This window comes from Magallana gigas, chromosome 6 (assembly GCF_963853765.1).
Source record: "Magallana gigas chromosome 6, xbMagGiga1.1, whole genome shotgun sequence".
Lineage (NCBI taxonomy): Eukaryota > Metazoa > Mollusca > Bivalvia > Ostreida > Ostreidae > Magallana > Magallana gigas.
This window is the reverse complement of record NC_088858.1, coordinates 14,161,337-14,186,957: the sequence shown is the minus strand read 5'-3', so window position 1 is coordinate 14,186,957 and position 25,621 is coordinate 14,161,337. Positions and strand designations below refer to the sequence as shown.

Genomic DNA, 25,621 nt, shown 5'->3' with positions numbered 1-25,621 from the left:
GAAGCATTCTCATTGCTGAATCAAAAAAGTAAATATTTTGATTATTAATATAATTTGTCAACATGTTTGCTCCGTTTATTGTACGTTCTTCACAATTCTTTTTAGTTTATATCTAAAACAATGTCTGAAGGTTGTTGGTTATTTGGTTTTCTGCTTTCACCCTGAACCCACTAGCAAGCAAAACTGTAGCTCAATGGTCTGAAAAAAATTGGATGGTTGATCAAATAGCTACACGGAAATAACATACACTGAACCTAAGTTCTATGTGTTTACCAGGTATAATGTATTTAGTAAATGAAATAAACACATTTCTGTGTCTTGTCGGGCTGATTTTCACTTGACTTTCAAGTAGTTGAGAACGATGTATTGATCTTGATCATTGGTTGCGATACGAGAACTTGCCCTTTATTGAATGTCCTAAACTCTTCCGGTTTGGTTAAATGTTCTTCAGAGCTTTCGGATTGTTGTTGGTTGTCGGTTGAAACGACGAGTTGAAAAATTATGTTAAAAAACTTTTGATACGTATTGCAAAATCTTTTAAAGAATATACGTATTGTCAAATATTTAAAGACATATCGAGGCCAGCTATACATGCATACTACATAAATCTTGTTCAGTAGTTTACAGAATAAAGACCATGAAATAAATTGTATTCAAAGAGTTGCCACAGCATGAAAGCATTTGCCATTGAATAAATCTAATTCACCTTTTTAACTTGCCAAAAATGGCGTTAAATGCAATTTACATTGCTGCTCAAATTTGATAAGTCTAGTTATAAGCCAACCTTTTAAAGAGTATATAATACAAAAAGCCAAAAAACAAAAGGACAGTTGGAGTAGAAAAAAATTTAGAGAGTTTTATAAAATTGAGGACATATGGTAAATTGGCCAAATTTTGAACCTGCTTTACTCTGTATTAGATAAATATGTATATAAACTTAGCTTCGTTCCATTATAGGTAATATGACATGATTGACTATAAACCATTAGATCTAAAATGATATACATGTATTATCTCTAAATAAAGTGTTTAACATTCAAGGTATTTCTAACCCAGTTAGCCTAACCTCAAATATACTAGTCCAAACCAATATACCTTTTGTCAACATATCTCATAAAGAATTCTTAATAAAATATCACAGAACAAGTACCTCTACTTGTATGTTTTATATCTTAATTATACATAGAAATAATACATACCCTTTTCCATATTACACCCTGTATTAGCCCAAGACACCAATATCAGCCAGAGGGGGCATAAAATAATATAGAAGATCAATGAAGTATACATTATTTTGTAATTATACCAGATTACAATAAATCATGTATTTCTATTTTTAGAGATATCTGCAGCACACATTGGACAATAAAACCATTAAACAACAATATATTTCAACTTACATTAAGTATGTTTCTGGAAATTTGATGGTAGGTTGTTGGCATGGAAATATCTGCAGAGAATCTGGTCCAAATTAAGAAAATTGTATGGTTTTCTTCATTGATATCACCTGGTTATTGACAAAGAAGTGCATAATGAAGGTCAAAACTATTGCATTAAATATATTTGCAAGAAATAAAAATGAATGGAATAGATCAAATAATTTGCAACTAGATTATTTCGTTGAATCCTACCACATGCCAGATTATTGATGGAAGGTCAGTTGTTTTAAAAATCATTGTATTTTTTTTTAACACTATCAAACAAGGTTGGCATTGGGTTTTTTCCAGGTTTTCAGGTGTTTCTTTAACCCTGACTGATATTATCAAAGATAATATCTCTGCCTCTTCAAAGTCAGATGGAATAGAAAATTCATTTGACTTGGAAGAGGTAGGGACTTCCTGAAACATATGCTTAATTCAAAATTCTTTGCAATTCTTTTTATGGGAAATGACTACTAAGAAACCTGGTATTTGTTGCTCTATTTTATTTTTAAGATATTGATTTTCCTGCCCAAACCTAAGCCTGCATATCAAAAAGCTTTGAGAAATTGGAATGTGCTGTATGCTGTCCTCGAAATACATTACATACATTATTTTTTTCAGAATTTCACCTAAATGTAAAACTTTAAAAGGCTTTTTGGAGCATTAAGAATAATTTGAGTATCATACTTACTAAATGCTTCATGTTTGATACCGAACCGTATATTACATTTGGATTTGTGTTCTTTTTAGTGTTTTTGGCGGAAAGCGGCTTCTGATAAATCAAGTTCTTTGCTAAATGTGATGCCCATGTGTATAAGAATAAGTGGAACCAGAAATGCGCTAATTTAAATCTACGCTTACATCTTTAAAATCAGTTTCCGCTAAATATCGTTCAAACCAAATTTAATACGTTTACATTAATCTTCAGAACAACAAAGTATACATGGCTTTAAATTTCAAAATATAGTTCTACATAAGCGATAATAGGACGTTAGCAATTTACCTTTCCTGTACATGCAGGTGCAGAATTTTTTCAAAGAGCACGATGCTGGACCAGGAACTCGATCAGTACAGATAGCCTCCGAAAACATTAAAGGAACATCTGAATGGCTAGAGCTGAATGGACAGACCGTCCAACACTTGGCACAAAGGAACTTGGAATGATACTTGTAGGCGTCTTGACTGATAGTTCATAACTTCAGCTTATGAGTTTGTATTATAATCTATTTCATGTCTTGAGTTCTTTTTGTTCTGTTGTAAAGGGTAAAACAACGTATGTGTTATTTGATTTCTGTATACTCATAAAAACAGTCGAGTGTTTTTTGAAGATGCAAAAGATGTTTAATCTTGTCTTCTATGTGAAATTATTATTAGATTTTCTTTGATGCACAATGTAAGGGGTATATGAAGTTTTATTAAACTTTGCACTCACTGTCTTAACTATAAGTTATCACAATGCAATTTTAATCTCTGATCATTCAATAAAATATGTTGTTTATCAGAAGTTACATGTATAAATCCATATTTTAAATATTTCTGCACATTGAATTTCATCCAAATCTCATTGCAACAGATGACATTTATATTTTTACTTTTTTCGGTTTGAATTCAAAAGAACTAGGTACAGTTTCAATCATATTTCTTCGTGATTTTTAAAAATATCACAACAAATTGAAATGGAACGTTTTGTTTTTTACACAAGAATACCTAAAAATTAAATTTAAAAGCGTCTTCAGCCCCTTTCACAATTGGCGCACGAGCAGGGCTACAAAATATTCATGCGACCGAAAATATCAGATATGGGTCGTAAACTGTTCACAAGGTATTTGCAAATGAAAAAGTACTCATACAAAACTCGCACGATTCAAAGCGACCGTTCTGCGGTGTAAATGCAGTGCTATAAATCTTGCGTTGATATGCGACTGATGTACAATGAAAGCGAGTGCTGTATGATAATGCAATAGGATCGCACGAATGACCAGATAATCGGACGATTGGACGTGCACCAATGCAATTGGCCGAGCGGCGCTGGTTCGTTCATACGTTACATTGCACGAATGCCCGTGCGAGTCAGATGGGATATCTATACATGTACCGCCCGTTTCCGTCACTCTTCAGTAGAAATGGTTGAATACAACAAAAGATACTACCCTTAAAGAAAACAAAAGCAACAACCAAAATTAAGGTCAATTGTAGTCTGAAACAGATATGCTTAATATACAAAGCATACTGTATAAGAAAACTATTCGCCCCCGTTTTATTTTCGCTCTTTTCGTTATTTTTGTTAGTTAGCGGGTTAAGGTTTGGCGAATTTCAATTCCTCATTTTATCTCTCTTTTACTACAAAATTGTTGGGGCGAATTCAAAACGAGCCATCGTCAGTAGAAGCGAAAATGTCACAGGGCAAAAATAACTCTGTGTACAGTGCATACTTGTGGCAAAGCATTGAAACTGATAAATCTTGTTGTAGTAAAACGCTACAAAACTACATGAGACACGTTAAGCAACAGCCTCATAATCGCACAACAGATGCATAAACAGCTGCAATTCATTTTAAGAACTTTAAAAATCGCTTTTGATTGCGAATACACAAAACGTTGTGAAACGTTAGTACTAATATTCGTGCGTTGTGATAATTTGGATCGCATTCGGTAGCTTCTCAATAGTGTACATGCAACGAATGCAATAGCTCGTGAAATGTATACGAAGCCAAAAAATTCCAATCTCAAAGTGTTGTAAAGTGTTCATGCGCCAATTGAGAAAGGGGCTTAATAGACATAATATTGAAGTTATTATTTTCTGTTGAAAATAGAAAACATAACTTTTAAGTTTATACAGACATGTGTTCAAGATGATATGTTGTTTTTTCATGGGAGTTCCTTCTGTTTCAAAACAGGAACATTCTTAATAAGTTCGTTCACACTTGGACGCATAGCATTTACTATGCAATCTTTTTTTTTATTTGATTTGTTGAAATATTTTGTTGTCTGTGATATTCAAAGAATTTGATGTTTCTGGCTATGTATTATGTAGAGTTTACGTATAGGACTATTTATTAAATTGTTTTCATCGTTGTGAAATGGAGAGGAAATATTGTTATTAAGTGTTGTGATTTCCTCTTATTATGGTTATGTTTTAATGGTTTTTACAAGAGCATAAAGGTAATGATATGGTTTTGTTTCCTAATACATGTATGTTAAGACAATTTTGACCTACCATTTCTGAAAATACAGTTTAATGATACTTCAGGACTTGAAATACTATTATGTAATGTACAAGAGACATGCAAGTTTTTGGTCAAAATTAGATTGAGTATGTGTTAATTAGCTAGAAAGATTATTGTAACTGATTACATGACATAATTTTATGGCTGTAAAAAGGTTAATAATTGCAAGCATTGAAACGCATTGATGACTAAACCATAACAGTAATCTCTCAGAAAATTACTTCAATTTTTTCCCAAAAACAGTTTTAAATTTGTATGTGTCTTTTATTTGCTTCCAGTTGAAATTAAGAAATATATTCATGCTATATAAAATATAATATAAATTCCTAAAACTAGGACATAATCTATGGATGAGGCTTCTGTCTTTTATTTCATGACTTTATGATAAATATACCAATTAAGTATAATACTCGGAGAAATTACTCTAGTGTATAGCGTCATGCAGTTTAACATTTTTCTATAGTTCATTTACCATTACTCTAAGTTGGACGATGATATTATCATTGCTTGGGAACTGTTGTTAAAAAAGATAAAATTATCATAAAAGTGTTAAATTTCGACCAGAATGCTACAAATTCAACATTAATTTCCAACTGAAATTGAGAATGACATAAATTGTCCAAAATGATGAAAATTATTTTCACCATTAGATAGAGTAGAATATAAGAGTCATGACTCCACTATGTATTAGGATAATTTTGATTTTGATCTTTTACAAAGACAGTCATGAACACATTCATTTTACTTATGTTTATGTGCTACCATTGTGAGTTAAAACCAATTCTTGCCTTTTTGGCGAATCGAAATGTATCTTCCGAATCTCTGTCCTCTTTGAACCGAGAAGCGTCAGAGGGATTTCTTTGGAATAACACCCGACTTCCACAATCAGTTATTCCATTGGAATACGATATTTTTCTCCATCCCAATCTTACGGAATTCATGTTCTCGGGAAAGGTGGAAATCAAATGCGTAATTCGAGAAACAACTAACTTTATTGTACTGCATTCCAAAGATTTAGTAATTTCTCAGACAACACTGACGACAATCCCTTCCAATGAGCAAAAAGAAGTTCGTTTGCAGATGAAAAACGATACTGATCAACTGTTTCTTATAATGGAAGATGCCATTCCGAAAGATGCCGAAATTCTAATTACCATTGTATTTGATGGGATACTGACCATAAATGGAGACGGGTTTTATTTATCGAATTACGTCGATTCAAACTTCATTGTAAGGTACTCGTACCTTGTATGTTATGCAATAAATAAATATCGAACTTTTACCTGAAAAGTGATATGATTTCTTTAATACTCATGTTTTTTTCACTTAGATATACAGCTTCCACTCTGTTTGAACCTATAGACGCCAGGAGGGCGTTTCCTTGCTTCGACGAGCCCGCTCTGAAAGCCAATTTTTCGATGTCGATTGTCAGGGAGAAAAAGTTCATCTCTCTCTTCAACATGCCACGTGTACATTCCATACCGTTTGGAGAAAATCTGATGCTTGACACATTTCAACAAAGTGTAAAAATGAGCACTTACTTAGTTGCATTTGCGGTTTGTGAATTTGAAGGAAAGTCCAAGCTCTCAAAATCAGGGGTGAATGTAAGTATGCGTAGTTTTGTTTTATATAAAGATGAACTTTCAAAATTTAAGCGTGCAAGTTGTAAAATCTTTAAATAAAGGAATTTTATTGAGGCATAAACATTAAACTGAAGAGTATTTGAATTGACACATAGTCTGCTTCAGTTTAAATGCAAAATTAGAAATATTGCTCAATTATCTTTGTTTTGTCAAAGACCCGATTTTATGTCACCTTCCCTTAAAACTTACCTGGATTAAGATCAACTACATACTTCTTATCAATCAAACAAGAAACAATAGCCGTAGCCCTGGTTGACAGGTTTGGCAAAGAATGTCAGTTGGACACCGAGACCGGATGTGTTGATAGCAATTAACGGGTCAATTATGAGCATTATTCCCTTTTTATGTACCGCAAATATATCTTAGGATTTTTTATTCTTTGAATTAAATGTAAAAACATCCGATTAGAAATAAATTGGTACTTTAACACTGAATGATCACATCGAGATGTCGAAGATCGAGACACATGTCCAAAGTTACATAAAAAACATTAGTTTTGGGTAATTGATAAGAGGGAATGAAATGCTTATGATGAGAGAGAATGACCCACTGAAAACAAGAAACATTTCTTTAGAAGCAGAACAAGCTATTCTTTCTGAATAAAAAAACAACGGCCTGAATTTAATCGAAGAATGTCGACCATGCTTTCTAGTTAACTTTAACAAAATGTTCAACCAATAGACCTGTTTATACCACGTTGTTAATGCCGTACGAACAATCACGGCAAGAAATATCAAATAGTTTAGAATGGTGAAATTTAAAAAAAGGTAAGGGAATCTAGTCAGTTTAAATTTCGCTATTTACTGCGAGAAAAATGGAAGACAAATTGTCCTAATTTTAGAATCACATTACATCAATTTTATATAATATCAGCTAGTTATAAAACTTCAGAGATAATATAAAAATAAGAAAATTATTTGTTAAGAGATGTACAAAGTGATGGCAGTCCAAAGAACTTAATTCATAATCGTAAAATTTACTCAAATGAAATATAGCTAAGGTCAAATCAAGAAAAGTATTAATACAAAAAGAATTTAATTTATCTATATAGATCTTTTAACCGATGAATTTAAACACAACTAGTATATTTTCAAATATATATTTTAGAATCGAGTTTTATGAACATGATAACCATGCATTTAGCTTTTCTCAAATTTATATAGGAGTAGAGAAAAATATTTTCTATGATTAATTGCAAATTAACTTTATGTCCAATATTTACCCTGCCCAAAGGTCTGAACCCCTGCCTCAGCGAGGGCAATGATTTTCACAAGTTTGGTAAAAAAAAAAGAAACAAAATTAAATGTGTTGCTAAAAAAATTTATAAGATGTGATTAGCAAGTCGACTCTCAGGCCCTTCATGCCTTCTTTATAGGAAGAATTGCATGGTTTTTTTTAAAGCTTTTATTTGTTTTTTCCTCTAGATAACAGTATACTATGCTCCTACAAGTCAAATAGAAACAGTGGATTTCTCTTTGGATGCTGGTGTGACAATTCTAGATTACTTTAGCACCTTGTTTGAAGTATCATACCCACAACCTAATCTTGGTATTCTTTTTTTCTTTGAAAGGGGATGGGTGGGTCGACTGTCGGTCACTGAGACCTATCGCTTTCTTAATTATTATTGTTCTTTTTTTAAATTAAAGTTTCATCAACGTTTCTATTCTAAAAACGGGAGCAAATATTGATTCATTAGAAAACAAATTTCTTTAGATACTATATAGCCTTACAGATTATAAAGCGTTGAAAATTCCTTTCTTTTTGTTGAGAAGAAAACAATTGGTCTTGTTGAAAATTGTTTAAATGGAGTTATTGGTTTTAATCATTATAAATGACAGGGTATGATTATAATGAAATTGATTTTGTAGACATGATTGCTGTTCCTGACCTCAAAGTAGAAGCGATGGAAAACTGGGGGTTGATCACTTATAAAAGACAATATCTAGTTATGCCAATTAACTCTGGATTTCAAAAGAAGCATTTATCGGCATTAGTTGTAGCTCACGAAATTGCTCATCAGGTTGTATATATCACCACTATCATAACGATACAATACATTTGGTTTTCAAATGTCATTATCATTTACGTATTTTCATATCATACGTAATGGTGTATACTACCCGTATGATAAACTTTTGCTTTATTAATCGGGTGACGCTTTATCAAATACTTCCGGTCCGAACTATTTTTGACACAAACCCTCGCTTCAACGCTTCAGTTGCATATTTACAAAGATTTTCTTGTATATTCAACACCAGTAATAAAGCCTACCGAAAAATTGTTTCTCGTTCGAGTTAATTAAAACTAACGAGCAATCACAACTTTGTGTCTACAAACTTGACTATTCATACCTTCAGTATTTCCATTTAATTATAGATAATTCAGCTTTAAGTTAAAATATTTAGAGATTAAAAAATTATTTTAATCTCCATTTCAGAGAGGCTTAATATCATAACAGCTATGTTTGTCTCCCAAATGACGTACTAAATTGCAATGCGCAAGATTACAATAACCGCATAACACAACGTTGCATCATCGATTTGCCAAAAATGGCATTATCATTACAGGGACTGTTTCAAAGGACTCATAATATAAATGAAATCGTAAATCATATTAATTGAACATCTACAATTGCGTAATCTTTGCTTTTTCAAACTCGTTGAAATGATGTATATATTCACTCGCCGAGCCTCGCGTAGTTCAACAACGTCTGGATTTAAATAGATTAATTGGACTTGCTAGGATTGTTATAACAAAGAGACAAGTCTATTTAATTTGGAGTTTTGTTTTAATCCAGACGCTGTGGATTAAGTTAAACTATTGAATGTTGTTGATTTCGACAGTATATGATTTTTTTTTAAAATAGATGGTCATGGCCATTGTTAGACTTAAACAAATCCTTTAAATGGATAGCTATGTACCAAAGTCCAGGATGAGAAACGAGGTTTCAGCACTCTAATTCAAAGCCGCTGAATATTATAATTACAATAAAATATGTTCAAACCAATGGTATATGAAATGGTATATGAAATGCTTAAATTTTAAAGCTAAAATGTTTTAATTAATTTTTTTAAATTAAATAGTGGTTTCAGAAAATTTCCTATTTATATGTTTTAGGTAAACCTGATGGATAATTTGTCGACCATCTAGCCTCCCTAAGTGATCTGACACCGATCATAAATCTTTGTCTCTGATTTTTATTATCCCAATCTTACCCTTTACTATTATAATAGTGATTTATGAACTATCAAGTACAGAAATTATTTGAATTTCACATTTCTGAATGAAGAATATAAAGTGTATTTCAGTGGTTTGGTAACATAGTAACCATGGCATGGTGGGATGATCTCTGGCTGAACGAGGGACTCACTACTTTCATGCAATATTTAGGAGTCCATGCATTCAATCACAAATTGCACATGGTACTCTCTTTTTATTTCATTTTCAAATGAAAGACACATGAGAATCATCACACATAACTTCTTTTCATTTAATTTAGATTGTTTTATTGTAGGAAGAATATTTTATTGAGAAAATAGAGTCAATGAGAGAAGAAGACTCCAAAAATACTCGAGTTTTAGATCAACCAGTCTCTGTTCCTGATAAAAGAATATTTGACCGTGTGACTTATTCTAAAGTATGTAAAATTTGATTATATGTCGACATCTTTACACCTCCTCCTTATCGAAATAATTTGTTGTTTTCTAAACTTACTTTATTAATTTTAGGGAGCTTCAATCGTTCGCATGGTCAGAGGCTTGCTTGGTGAAAATGCATTTATGACTGGAATAAACAATTACCTAAACCAGAACAAATATAGCAATGTAGTCAGCGATGATTTATGGCAAGCTTTATCAAACGTAAGTTATATTGCATTAGAACTGAAATAAATGATGAAAAAATTAAGTTGCTATGGCGACCAAGGATTTTTATGTACATGTGTTGGATTTTCTAGTCTTCTGAAGATGCGATAGACCTGAAAGCTGTCATGAAGACTTGGATGGAGGAGAGGGCTTATCCTCTTGTAACTATCCATCGAAACCACTCCGAGGTCCTCATATCGCAAGAACCTTTTATCTTGATGAACACCACGTTCAGCCGTACTACACCAAGGTATTATCAACACATGTTTAAGCTTAAATTTCCTTGGTAATATTATTACTTGAATTTTATTTCATTTTAAAAAAATTCTTCATCTTTAATAATTTCTTTTCCAGATGGTCTATTCCCATTCAATACGGAATACTGGACCAACATGGAAATTTTTCAAGAAATATCGTATTGCTACGTGAGGAAACAGGTAATTTAAACAACTAGTTATTGTTTACGAACCACAAACTATATTTAACGAACTATAGTTTTTAGTGAACAAATGTTTATTATTAACTATATTTTTACGGTTCGTAAACTATAGTGAACGGTTCGTTAACCATAATTAACGATCCGGTTTTTTTTATCCGCAAAACCATATTTAATGGCTGTAACCTATTGTTTATAAATGATAATCTAAGTTTATTTGTCTGCAAATAATGTTAACAATAGATTTTGCTGATAAATACAGATTAGCATCTGTAAACTATAATTTGCATTCGTTAACTATGGTTAAGAGTTGATAATCATGGTTTCACACTCTTGAAACTATATTTATCAGACAAACTATGTTTTGCAATTGCAAATAGTTATTTTAGTGTTAGTTTTACTTTTACACTTCTCAAACACAAATGAATGCGTTAACTATGGTTTACAGATGTAAAAAATAGATTGACTTCGTATACTATAGTTTTCTGTCCGTAAATTATAGATAACAACTGTTATATAGATATTTTGATTGTGAAACTCTGATTAACTCACTTTTGTGAATTTGGTGTGCCATATCTATCGCAAATGTCATCGCCTTCTTACTTAATTACTTCACATTGATTATTTTTGCAGCGATCATCAATATAAGCGGTCATTTCAAACTCGTAAAAGGTAACTATAGAGATGATGGATATTACAGGGTGAACTATGACCCCGAATCTTGGAAAGCAATTACTGATCAGCTTATGATAAATCATGAGGTAAATAGCTTCGACAAATTTCGATTACCAATGCTTAAAACATGTAATTATCATAATCTTAACTCCAACACATATTCGTTTCAACACAAAAGCATCAAACCACAAGAGCAAGGCTATCAGCATCTCCTTTGTGAGCAAAAAAATACACAATTTCATTGCTGTCATCACACTGCCATAAAAATTACAACCAATATTCAACAAACAATATTCAAACCCTAATCAGATGAAGTTACATATTCATTTTCAACCATCGTTAACACTATTAGATATGTCCACTATTTCATGATCACTAGGATCATTACAACCCTCAGAGTACCACTTTTGGTAAAAGTCAGAACAGTACATCCATCACAGCATGACCAAAATCACAATCACATCAGCATGATCAAGATAAAAACAACTATCACCACATGATGATCAACATCAGTACTACTATCACCATAGCATGATATGATTAACATTAGAACCACTATCCCCATCACAGCATTATTAAAATCAATACAACTATCACACCCGCATGATCAACATTAATGTCACTTTCCCCAGCATGGTTAACATTAGTATCACGAACATGTACAATTGCCGACGGAACATTGATCTATAACATCAAAATAATCATCTTTACCACCTGATTGCCACATTAGCACTAAATGCTAGCACCAATTCAACCATTCTTTTTTCTTATTATCAATTTCATCATTATTGTACAACCACCGTATTATAATTTGCAGAATGAAAAACCGGTTTTAAGTTTAAATCACTTGTCAGCACTATACGATTCAATGCGATTATCAAGCTTTTAATATTTGATATTGTTGTATTTTTAGATATTTTCACCGGGAGATAGAGCAAATTTGCTGAATGATGCCATTACTTTTATACGGTATGCAAGTTATCTTTATATGTATGTGTATAAAATTCATATAGATAAAATTGTATGACAAAAAATTGAAATACTGGGGATGAACAGTTCCAGATTTCAACTTTTGAATATGTCTGTTGTCATGAACCTGTTGAATTACATGGAAAAAGAAACAGATTTTCTACCCTGGATCTCAGCACAAAGTGCGCTTCTAGATCTAACACCAGGAGACATCAAGCCCGAAGTTAAAGTTTTGATGGTAACTCTGTTGGCACAACTTCAATTATGATTTTATCATTAAAAAAAAATGGACAACAATTTTTTATATTTTTGGGTGGGAGGGGGGGGGGGGTGAACCAATCCCGAATCAAGTTAAAGTAATTTTCTTTTAATGACAGCAAAATGTTGCTAGAAAAGCTACTAAAGCACTAGAATTACTCAGGAACCAATTGCAAGCAGAGGAAAACAAAAAAGAGGAGGAAGAGGAGGCTATGCAGTAAGTTACATACAGTCTTGCTCAACAATGATATCAATTGAACTGTTATTTAAAAATGTTTCCGGTAATAAATTAACAAGTACACATATAAATGCCAGGCATGTTTTATCCCTTGTAGAAGTTTTCTGGAGAAACTGATCAGGAGTATTAATGTAAGAACAAACGACATCCCGAATACTACATTAGGACCCATCATTGATTAATCTACTCAAGGGATCGATTAGATGATAAAGGTATAAATCGAAGGTCTTAAATGGCATGTAACCTTGTTTTTCTGTAAAAAAAAAAAAAAAAAAAAAAAGTATGCTAGTTTTATGACAGATGATATGATGTCCAAGATTTTTATAACTTTTATATCGCCAAGAACAGCAACTGGGTTGATGACTATGAGATGGAAATACTCAGAAAACTACCACTTGACGAAATCTATCCCTATGAATTATATTGTAGCCACTTGACGAAAACTATCCCTCTGAAATATATTGTAGTATTCTGAAAAAATTATGTATCCTTTATAAAAAAAAAAAAAAAAAAGCATGATGATCCATTTGACGAAATGTATCCCTGTGAAATATATTCTAGTATTCTGAATAAGATATGTATCTTTTATAAAATAGCATGATGATCCATATGAATTTGATGATGGTTAAATACAGTGTAAGGTGTTCAATTTATGTACAGCTATGCTCGCTTGGTTGATATTTTATAAACTGTAATATAATAAAAGATTTTATAAAAATATTATTGATGTCTTGGTTTCTTAAGTAATAAAGTGGTCCAACAGTTCGATAGGGTTTGCTTCCCTTTGAACATGGATAACTTACAAACATGTCTACTTCGTCTGATAAAAAATGTAATGCATTGTAATATACAAAAAGAATTAATGACAAACTAATACAACTGTGTTGTTTATACAAAATAAGACATCCAATTAAAACAGATAATATCTCTAAAAGCATTATGAGCTGTATTTTTCAGAATTTATTTCTTGTTAAAATTGCGATTTGGTAATTCTTTGTGCGACTTAAAATCTCTCCGATAATTCGATAAATTAAATGGTTACATACAATGTTTATATTGAAAATTACTATTGACAAAAATGAAATTTACACTTAAGTGATCACAAAATTAGTTGGAAACGTAGACTCCCAACAAAGCAAAACAAATTATTTTTGTTACTCCAAAAGCATGTACTGAATTATTTTTCCTAATTTTTTGTTCGAACGATATTAGGTGACATTAAGAACTGTCATACTGTTCATTTGACAGTATAATTAAATAATGATAAATTCAATTCATACAGCATAACAGATTTTTCATCTTCTGCTTAAATACTGTCTTAACATGAAGTTTGCCATGTTTGGAAATGCAAAATATTGCATTCAAGCTGAATATTATGGGGATTCTGATTGGGATCGTAAATTTCTTTGAAAGTACATCTACGAATCGAATTTATTGGTTAAAATCATACACATAATATCAAAAAATTCTCTGCATCCAGCATTTCTTACATGTACATATATGCAGAAAGGTCGTACTCATTGCTGTTTATGGATTAGGCGGAATTTTACAGTTCATGCACATATTTTTATGGTAGTTTACACATCAACATGATCATAAAAAGGTGTAAAAAGTTTTGAAAAATGATTCTCAAAGGAAGTGAACCTATTTTTGAGCGTTTAGAGTACACGTATGCACCCCTCCCTGGATTCAGGGATGCAAAGTGTTGTACTTGTAAACATATATTTCATTTCGTATTGTGTATTATCCTTGAGTATTTAAAAACGATACCATTGAAATATGAAACTAAAATTATGTTTTTACCTTTGCTGTTTAAGTAATAGGTACAAGAGAGAGAGAGAGAGAGAGAGAGAGAGAGAGAGAGAGAGAGAGAGAGAGAGAGAGAGAGAGAGAGAGAGAGAATAGCATATAATGGTAATTTAGTTATTCTAAAACTCATTTGAAAAGCGATTTTAAACTCGGCTTAATGATGGCTTGTGTTTAACAACAAGAGCTATAGTCATACCTAAGTGCCTCATGACTTTCAATAAAGGAAGGTTTTTGCTAAACGTGCTCTGACACTTCATTCATGTCTACTGATGTATTCTTAGAAACAGGAGTTACCATGTATATCTTATTTTGATAAAACAAATTATTCAATCGCAATGCTGATTAAATATATTTTATTGGGGAAAAATACAAATACATGTTTAGAATCAAATAAGGGATGCTACATCATGTTTATTAATTAAAGATAACCATTTTGAGTTTATAAGAAGAAGCACGTTTAGTCTCTTTGTTCAATTTTCCTCGTCTCTATTTAAATGAATGATGTGGATCAAATTAAAATTGTCAGCAGCTCTTCCACGATCATTATTAACATCCTGTGTTTTATCAGTTGTAACACTTTTGATAAGATAATGTATATTATAAAGATTTTTTTAAAAGAGGCATTACATGTAGAATGAAAACCATTCGTGACAACAATCATTAGACGTTGTTAAACTAGCTGAATGTTTTAATTTCGAGTTTCAATAACACAATTTCAAAAAAAAAAATTCCAGTAAGATCACTCTTATTCTTGAAAACAGAGTATATTTATTCTTCAAAATAAGTGTTAACAGGTTTTATTGTAAATGACGTACTACACCTCTTTACAAATCTTATCAATTAATCCCTTGTGCTTCGCATAAAAGAAATTCCATAACGTTTTGTTGCAATTTGGTTTTCTGGGCTCATTCTTGTTTTTGTTTTTTTATGTTTAACTATGAAACAATCTTTATACATATATCAGCACGATACTTTGTCCCTGATGTTTGTTTAAAAGATAAATTTTTTAATTGGAAAGTTTAGATTCCAAACACAGTTTGATTAATCATCTTTTGAAAACAGGTGCACATATTATACATATACGGCACAAAAACTCGTGACGTATTTTTTTTTAAAGCTTTCATTCCGGATACTCTGCGTTCACGCTTATCAATAATAAGGTTTAGACAGAAATTGTGATCAATGTTTTATTTCCCGAGATCAAGTCATAATGAAATAAACAATTTGAGTATCAATGAAAGCTTAATTATTATGAACAAATTAAAATGGTACAGAAATGTTTGTGAAAATAAGATACCGTATGTTTCGTTGAGGATTGCAAATATGTGTTTGAACAGTTTTTAAATCCTTTTCAAACTGTCTGAATAAAGAAAACTGTATTTCAATGATACAATTGTGTAAACATTTTGATAAAAATAATATCATGCTACACGTTAGTCCATTTAGATTTCCTTGTCTCTATATTTAAATGTAAACTTTCTCATTAAAAGTGTTGAGAACTCTCCCACGTTCATAATTCATAAACACTCTACACTATAAATTGTTACTCACTTCCTATACAAAGTTTAGTTTATCACTGAATTTGTTCCCTGAAAGACTTTTTTCATTAAAAAAAAAACGCTGCTCGTGAGAAAAGTAAAGTGACTGAGTAGTTGTGTAATAGATCAGAACAGAATTTTCTTTTCTTTTCTGTGATCATGAGAACACCCTTATTGGTGAATGAAAAAAAATAAATGTTTTAACTAATCTGATACTTTGTCGACATACTTGCTCCTCAGGTCTCAGACAAAAATTGATGGACAAACAGCTGAGGTCTATGTATGAAATTAAAATATATGTATAGTGGATGATGCAGAAAATGATTGTTTTATAATTGGATGTGTAACCCTTGACAAACATATGAGCGTACAAAACTGATCAGACAATTTTTACAATAAAAATTGCACAGTTTACTATACATTAAATTATTGCAGTAGGTAAGGCAACCTGAAAAGCAAAATGTCCTGATAACATGTATTTTGCACTGACGGTAAGAAGAACGTCAGCAATAAGCGGTAACTCTTTTTTAATTATATTTTACTGTACAGATAAACATTTCAGGTTATTGATGTTTTAAAAAAAGAATGTACATGCATAATGACCACATGATTTTATACTATATCACTTCTTAATATTATTTACTGACAATTCTACAATCTGAATAAACATTATTGATTACTTTAACACCTTATGTATACATGTACAATATCCTGTAGACACTAATGCGTTCGAAGTTACAAGTATCTTAAAATTAGTAATGCACAAGTGATATCTAAAGACGAACGTAAAAGTATTAACCTTTCAATGTCATTCAAGTTGATAAATGACAATTAACACAACTTTGTGTTTGTGCTATTTAATGTAAAGCAGTGTTATGATAAGGCTATTCTATTCAAATATTCGGGAAAAAATCACGTCAAAATGTATTTATGTTTATGTAAAAAAAAAAATATACAGAGTTTTTTCAACGTAGATATGTACATTCAAATTTGTTCAAATCATTATCCCAGGGGGTACAGATGTGCACAATGGGGGTGGGGGTTGAGGTGAACTTTCACAAAGGATTATATATACCGAAAAATCTTTTAAAAATTAATCTTCTCAAATAGCATTTGGTCAGAAAAACTGTAACTTGTGTGGGCCAGAAAAACTGTAACTAGAGTGAAATCACCTCAGATATTGCATTAATCATGATCCCCAGGGGTAGGTTGGAGCAACAATGGCGGGTCCAATTCTTACACTGAATTAGATAAAAAAAAATCAAAAACAATCTTTTCAAAAACTTTTTGACCACATAAGCTGGGACTTTTTATGGATTGTGCAGATTTCTGTTCGTTCAAATCATGACATTCTGGGGTAGGATGGGGCCATGTACATGTATGCATTGGGATGATACCGGTGTTTTATGCAACCAACCTACAAAAGAGAAGGTTCTTATTAATTAAATTATTAAATGCTCAAGGATATATGAAATCGCAGATAAGTATTCTATTAAAAATACAATGCTTCAATTTATTATATTATTGTATGATGTATTTATTTAGAGAATTTTAATATAATTTAAATTTTTTCTTCATGATAATTGTTGAAACAACGATCACTGACAAAACAAAAAGGGCTCCTCAATGTTTAAGATACTATGGCTTTATGGAGGAAAATGTGAAAATCTTTCTTCTCTTCTACTTCGTCCATATATTTAATATGCATATGACTCTGCAAAGTTGATTTTTGCTAAGGTGAGCAAAGTGGCCCAAGGGCCTTTAGTTTTTTGAAGTGAAGTTGCTAGAGGAGAGGAGCATACTTCTCGAATAAAGATGAACCGTTAAGACTGATAGAACAGATTTAAAATTATGTAATGATAATACATGATATGATTATACATGCATAAACGATCAGTAATTCTATCTAAATGATAAATGAGATAAAAATATATCGTTGATGTGGGTTAACTTATTTTAGTGCATGATTTGCGGAGTGGAGCTAAAAAAAATTCATGGAATACCACAAACGACGTGGGCTGATATAAGTGACTTATATGTAGCTCATACAAGACTTAAAATCGTTACCCCCCCCCCCCCCCAATAATTCCCTTACCAAAACGTACGTAACGATTAAATAAAGTCTTCATTAATGGCATTATGGCATTAGAATTAGCTATGGATCAATCTTATTCTAGATTATCTCATAAAAGGGCTGAAATCTATACATATTATTTATTAACGGTTTTTTTCCTGTTTAGATGATATAAATAAATTTACAAGTATTGTTTTTAATTAACTTGCGTTGAAAGGTCAACGATAGTAAAAATCTGCTTAAAAGAAGATTACAAGATTTTACTTCATCTTTCATTATTATTTATACCAGAATAAAGCTACACAAAAATAATTATGCTTTTACACCTTTTATTCATCCATCGGATGAGCTCACACGCATCAGGCAATAAGTGTAGATAATTACACGTATAGTCACATGTACATGTATCATCTATCAAAAACATGACTAAAAACACATTACTATCTATTAATATTATATTCATTAATAAAATTATATTCTAAAATGTTTCAGGGGTATTTTCATATTGATCTTGTACAAGTGTTTACTCATAGAAGGTACAAATGTTTAAACACTAGCGCCTATTTTATGTGGAAAACAAAATTTTAAAAAATGCATAAAGACTATAAATTATCATAGTATGATCTTGAAATCATCGTGTCATTACTTTAGTGTCACTTAAGATCAGAGTTTCAAGTTTATTTTCATGCATATGCATTAATGTTTTCAAAAATGTTTACAAATATCTAATAGCCTTTTAGATTTTTCTTGAACCAATCGATAGCACACTGGCAATATTGTGATATAACATGTAAATGAAAAAAAAAAATATTTCGTTTTCGATATTTAAATTTTAACTTAGAGTTGATTTGATTGATTCTTCTTATCACTATTCAAAAAGAAAAAGAAGTCGTTTATATATGATTTGTTATAACATACGTATGCTAAAATTGGAGAAATAAATTGAAAATATGGTGGCATAAAATGAAAAAAAAAAATAGCCTTGTCATGCCTTTTTGCACAATATGACTGTATCCTTTTTGTTTTGTGATGTGTCAAGACGTAAAATAATATCTATTTTATGAAGGTTTCTGCAAACATAATTTTTATAAAATCAGCCTCAAACAACCTTAATACATTACGATGTTTATCAACAACATCACAAACTTAACCGCTACATAAATACTAGTATCTATTATCTGTCTCAAGATATTTATGCAGTACATTTGAACGATTTTTAATAAAAATACACATACCTTTGATAGAAGTGCAATTGAAAAAAAATAAAAAAAAAAATGTCCAAGATAACTTCATTCACACATTATCATTATCATTTTTCCCTCGGAAAATATCACAAGAACGAAAACATATTTCATACAGAGATTTATAATGGGAAATGTTTACATCTTTTCTCCATTCGGAAATTATTCGGAATACCTCGCACGTGTTTTCAACGTTATCATCAGGGTTTGTTGCAATACAAAATCCCCGCAGACATCACATTTTTTAGCCGTGTATTAAAACCTGATTCGGCAGAGGGGACTTTTAAAAGAGAAATTCTTGGAATTAATAATTCTTTTGAATTTACAGCGTTTAAGACTTGATGTATTTATAAATATCAAGTAATTAAGCATAATGTGAATCAAAGACATTTTGGGAGAGACTATAATTCTTTACATTTCATGTAATTGATGCAAAATATACATATGTATTGCTTTTATGCTAAATAGTTCATATGATGTTTGGTTTCCAGTATACAAATTCTAAATGTGTCCATTGCCATTTAAATGACTTACTTGAAAAAAAAAAAAAATATATATATATATATATATATATATATATATATATATATATATATATATATATATATATTTATTTATTTATATCAATTTAATTTAAAATCAAATTTATTGCTACAGATTAGGTCCCTTACTTTAGCAAACAAAGTTATGCAAACCATCAAAAGTAAAATTAAAAAGAGAAACACAGGAGGATCATTACAGTAAGATAAATCAACGACCTTCTTAATAAGTGCATTGCTGCTCGACATATTGAAAAATCTTATCTGATAATACATCGAATCTGTGTTATCTTTAAAATTATTATTCCTTTAAACGCCTTTATAAACTGCTGAGTACAGCTCCTCGACCAACACCTCCTAGAACGGACGACCTTTCCACTGCTATTTTACAATATGTTATGGACTGAAGAAGACCTACATGTATTAGTCGGAGGTATGTATATTTTTAAAAAATGATAATTAGGTTATTGAAATATTAGGTGAATTATCTATATTTGTTTATAATATTAGGTATATTTTTGTTAGATTTCCCTTTTACTCATTCTGATTCTAAAACAATATACTTTTATTTTGTTTTAATCTAATATATTGATTAACACCAAGCTAATTAACAATTAAAAATCAGTGACAGTTTCAGCAACTGACCCCTTTGCACATCTAGACAAATTGATAAGCGAGACAATAAATAGAAAGTTATATTGCTAAAATTTTCTAATCAACATAACCTTTAACGAATTAAAATCACATAATATATGTATTATAATGCACGTTGGTTTTACCAGTTTGTTGCTAAACAATTCTATATCCATTAAAATTGTAAAGTTAAAAATGTGTATTTACAGGGTTAATCAAATGAAGGTTTTATTTTTTTTCTTCTGTAATCTGCGAATAAAATATTACGTTTATAGTATCTTGAATGGTTGTATTTTCAGTTATCAATTATAGAAGATGATTAGAAATTTACAAGTTACCGGTTGGCCCTCGTTAAGCATTTTATAATATATGGTTAGGAGAGGGGTCTTATCATTATCATGCAGCTAATGCAATGTCTGCTTTTCTATGATGGAGAAAAGTAAATCATACTGCATTTAACTGAATTCTACGGACATATAGATATTTTGTTCATTATCTGCCTGTCATATGGAAAACAGTTGATGTTCCGAATATCATTTTAAAACGAATCGATGTAATTTTGTATGTAAGAATTTATGCCATACGAACTACCTAATGTGGCTCTTTAAAAATGAACTCCAACGCAAAATATTGTGTATGAACTTAAGAACTGCAACAAGTATACTGCATAATATTCTACAATTTAAAATATATTCCAATGTATTAAGGTTTTGATGAATCCTATGTCACTTTACACTGGCGTACAAACCAAAAATTTAAAACTTTTCATGAATCATTACTGCACACATCGATTACAGGCAATAACAGCAACAAATCAAATTAAAACGTTTTCCTTTTATTTGTTGAGGTATGCAAAATTTCCACTTTGTTACTCTTCTCTCTTTTACAAAAATGATTTAAACATGTTTGCCATATGAAACACAAATTAAGTCTTCGTAACAGGTTTTTTTTTTCAAACATATGTTAGTGATGTAGATTTACTGACGTGATACGCTATTTCATTGGTCAGCTGAAAAGTCTGTAATTCCAAACTCTGCATGACATAAATCTCCTCTTAGGTGCTGTGTTTAGTAATGTGAGGAAATTGCAAACGGCATAGTGCCACGTGACACTGAAACAAGGAAATCTTTCTTTACGTACGGTGCTTTGTTTCCGGAATCTTTTCATTCATGTTTATTAATACGTTTATTGAAACAGGAATCAAGAACAATGGCTTACTTCCTGTTTTTATTGATTCATTTAAGTAATTCTTGTCCAAATAAGTTGCACAGGTACTGTGATGGCTAATGCATGCAACTTATTTAATGTATGCTTTGAGCTAAAAACATCCACAAACAAGATACATTTAACCATACATTGTTTTATTCATTATAATTATTTTAAGTTATTGTTTAGTTAACACTTACAAATCAAGTAATAACGATTGGATAAATCAAGAAAAAAACACAAATACCCACATGAAATGGAGTTCTATTCAATTGATAATTTTAACATTTTTTGTACACGTTATAAAATTATTGAATGGACTTATTGCGGAAATTTCCTTACATGCGCTTTGCAAAGGGGATGCAATAACATGTGATTGCAATTAATTGTACATTTTTTCCGTTCTGAAATTTGATAGGTGCTTAAATGCTGGTTTTATTTCAAGGTAATGATATCTTCTACAATTATAAAGCTTATTAAAGTTTTTTAAAGTCCATCTTTAGGTTAATGCTTTTAATAATAGCTTCTAAGTACTTTTTTTACTTGTCTAGAAGCTAGAGTTAGAAACAAACCTTCTTCAGAAAGTTAGCATTGCACTGCAAATTTGGTTCAAAACATGTCAAAGATTTTTCACATAAAACATTTATATCTAATATAAATAAGAGGCATATGGTAGATGCATGTTATCTTGAAAATGCTAGAGTTCTCAAATATGATAAACTTGATATTTTCCTCATATTTAACATACATGTATGTATAATTTTCTCTAGATATGTACTTAAAATGCATTGATATAACAGATGTTTAACTGAAGTGTAATATCAGTAGTTTTCACTCGTTTTCCATTGTCAGTCACTTGAATTTCCCATAAAGTTGCACAACTTTTTTATGTAACCTGTAACAAGAAAATGTAATGTAAATATCAATGTTTCAAGTTCAAAACGCACACAATATGACTTATTATCGTCCACTGCTTTCAATTGCCTAAAACGATCAGCAAGTTTACATTTTGTTGTTATAAGTAGCTCTAAAGAGTCGCCTCCAAAATGTTGGACCATTTTTGTTCCATCAGGCTTATTGTGATTAGATAAGTATCTACAGCGTACACCATTCTGTCTTCTGCGGTCTTCCATTCTGCAAATTGTAAGATAAAGCCTTATATTTTTGCACTCTCAAGGGCAAAATAGGAAAGTATGTATAGATGAGTCATCATAAAACTTTCCTGAAGGTGCGTCTGAAATTTCTGAGAAAGAAAATGTTCTCTTCTTATAATCATCTTTGGCGGTTTTTGTTTTGGACACTGAGACTGATGTTAAGCGAAAAAACATCAGGTTTATTCATGAAACTGTCCTGACATTGAAATTTGTTGTATTCGGTGGAATAATAGGAAATCGAAACATTCACAGGTCGTCTATTCAGTACAGATCCCACAGGTAAAACTACAAACAATCTCTGTCTTTAGTTTTCATGAAAATTATACACATTTAATTTAAATAAAGCTCTAATAAATGATAAGATGGTCTTTAAAAATGTCATTTAAAAAAAAAGTAAATAAAAGTTGTTCACCTTTAAATCGACTAGTCCCCATCCATCGGTACTTTTCACAGTCTCTCATGACATCTCCAAACAACCCAAACCCGAGAATGAGACCCGAATATCCACTGCATTTGTTTCCTTGATGCAGACTGGCAATATTGGTCGAAACACCAAAAAAGTCCCATCACGATCTTTTACGCTGCCGTCACTGGACACTCGGTACCATTTCGATACCATGCTGTATATTTTCCGGACACTTAGAAAAGTGTACAAAGAATATCTAAAATGTGTGCGATCCAAGTCATATATTATGTAATCATTCTTATTCATAGGGGTCAATGTTCGTTTTCTAGTTTGTGGGGATTTACATTCGTTTGTAGCAAGATCGCGATATTTTTGATAAATATCCAACAAATGTTTGGATATATGTTGTTGAGATGTAAATTCGTGGGGAAGGATTACCCACGAAAGCCACTAACATTGTTCCCTCACAAAAATGATGATTTTACAGTATTCTTGGGTTATAAGGAGGGGGACGCTCGATTTGGCATAAAAAAAACTGCAATTGTTTTAGTTCTTTATGCACGTTAGCGTAATTGGATTTAGAATATTTGAATTTTAAAGTTGTGTATCACTCGTCATATCTTGTATCAAACACTCTTTCTAAATTTGAAAGTGAGCGCACAAGATTGTAAGTTTGCAGGAATCCTCGACACGAATCAATTGGGATTTAAATGTCTATAACCACGAAAGGCTATGTACAGGTTTCAACAAAAATATATTATGTTGAGAGTCGAAGTACATGGCTATTCCGGTTATTAAAAAACTCACAAAGCTTTCAAAAAATGGCAATGAGAGGTAAACCGATAACTAGTTGGAAATGTTAATGAAAACATTATTTAATGAAGTTATATTGTGTTATCCTAAAAAACTAGTAATAAGAAAAGAATTTTTTTATAGTGTTCATACAGCAGATCTAGAAATCAATAAAAACAAATTAAAATATACCGGTATATTATAATTCAACATCATGTTATAATAACATACATTTAAAACAAAAAAGTTTATTTTTTTTAAAAAAGACCACCATTTGGATTTGAACCCAAAACACTGAATGTATGTATTCACTAAATCCAGGACGAAACCACTGAGCCACGGAGACTTGTCAATATATGCTCTATAAAGTACTGTTTGAAACACCACTGTCATATCAATGGACTTTGTTTTTTATCCTTCAAAAAATAATTTGAAAAGTACATAATTAGTCATCTCTGGGTCATCTCTCCATCTTTTTTTAAAATGCGACATTTTTAATGTTGAAATATGTTACCTTTACACGTTTCAAATTTGTAGAGAGAAGACCCAGAGACAACAAAATCATTTAAAAACAGTTGTAAATAAGTAGGAATTTGCATGAATTGCATCGTGTTGCTACATTTAGACCCATATTATAATAAAACCTTTTGCATTTCAAATATTTTTCCACTCATTCCACATCCAACAGAAACCAAATAACGGTTAAAATTCGAAAAATATTCAAAATTAATTGATGAAATTTTCACTCTCCTTGTGCGCCCAGATTCCTGCCGAATCTACATCTTAAGCGCCCACATTCTTTCAATACTTTATTACATATTGATTGGTTGGTGTTTATCAAAATAGTGTTTGTATTGAATACTTCCTTATAAAATGTACACCAGTCTACAATATTTAATAAAGTTGGATCTTTTTGATGGTTTTGTTCAGGTTTGAAACTGCATAATATTCTGATTGATTTTAATAAAAGAAACCCTGTTTTAAGGAAATTTCCCGAATAAATTTAAATACAAAATATAAATGGTCCTAATATTGTCAAAAATGCTTGATACAAAACCTAGCAATTGTGCTTTTCATAGATTTTTAATTTTCAACATAGATAAGGTGGGTTCTATTTGACATTTACAATGTTATTGATATATGTGGTTACTTTCAGTAAGTTGTAAATTGCAATGCGACGTACTTATTTCATAAAACACAATTGTATTCTCATTTTGAGTCTTTCATTAGCAGCAAAATGAAACTATTTTAAAGATATCTCATCTGATCAAAAACCATCTTTTACTTTTATCATAGATTAAAAAGTCAATATTAGCAATCACAAAGTAATAAGTCACAGGTAACAAACGCTTGTGGGCTGAATGCGAACGCTTTTTTGTCCTGTTTTGTAGCATTCATCGATGATTCTTGTTAGAATCAATTGACCTAGATACAAGGTCCGTAAGTTTGCACAACTTGGTAACTTCCTGTCTAGTTATACGAGTATTTCTGTTATCATTT

At 31.1% G+C, this 25,621-nt stretch overlaps 1 protein-coding gene and 1 long non-coding RNA gene across 2 annotated transcripts; one reads left to right on the top strand and one right to left on the bottom strand.

Annotated features, from left to right (window-relative positions):
• The first annotated feature begins 5,316 nt into the window (after window positions 1-5,316).
• Window positions 5,317-13,406, top strand: LOC105321742 (endoplasmic reticulum aminopeptidase 1-like). The gene is made up of 15 exons (XM_034469323.2): window positions 5,317-5,882; window positions 5,978-6,251; window positions 7,715-7,838; window positions 8,159-8,310; window positions 9,599-9,712; window positions 9,805-9,927; window positions 10,019-10,150; window positions 10,246-10,403; window positions 10,508-10,590; window positions 11,223-11,350; window positions 12,178-12,233; window positions 12,321-12,471; window positions 12,611-12,708; window positions 12,827-12,941; window positions 13,073-13,406. The coding sequence occupies exons 1-14, from the start codon at window positions 5,374-5,376 to the stop codon at window positions 12,909-12,911; spliced, it is 2,187 nt and encodes a 728-aa protein (XP_034325214.2). The 5' UTR covers window positions 5,317-5,373; the 3' UTR covers window positions 12,912-12,941; window positions 13,073-13,406.
• An 8,588-nt stretch (window positions 13,407-21,994) lies between these two features.
• Window positions 21,995-25,384, bottom strand: LOC105344778 (uncharacterized). Its single transcript, XR_010715075.1, has 3 exons — window positions 23,336-25,384; window positions 22,776-23,208; window positions 21,995-22,664 (listed from the first exon to the last, which is right to left on the bottom strand). It is a non-coding gene; the product is annotated as an uncharacterized lncRNA (long non-coding RNA).
• Between the last annotated feature and the right edge of the window lie 237 nt (window positions 25,385-25,621).

Coding starts and splice junctions, on each gene's coding strand:
- LOC105321742 (XM_034469323.2), top strand. CDS start 5,374: ATGAACACATTCATTTTACTTATGTTTATGTGCTACCATTGTGAGTTA. Junction 9,713..9,804: donor TCAATCACAAATTGCACATG/GTACTCTCTTTT, acceptor GTTTTATTGTAG/GAAGAATATTTTATTGAGAA. Junction 10,404..10,507: donor TTCAGCCGTACTACACCAAG/GTATTATCAACA, acceptor TTTCTTTTCCAG/ATGGTCTATTCCCATTCAAT.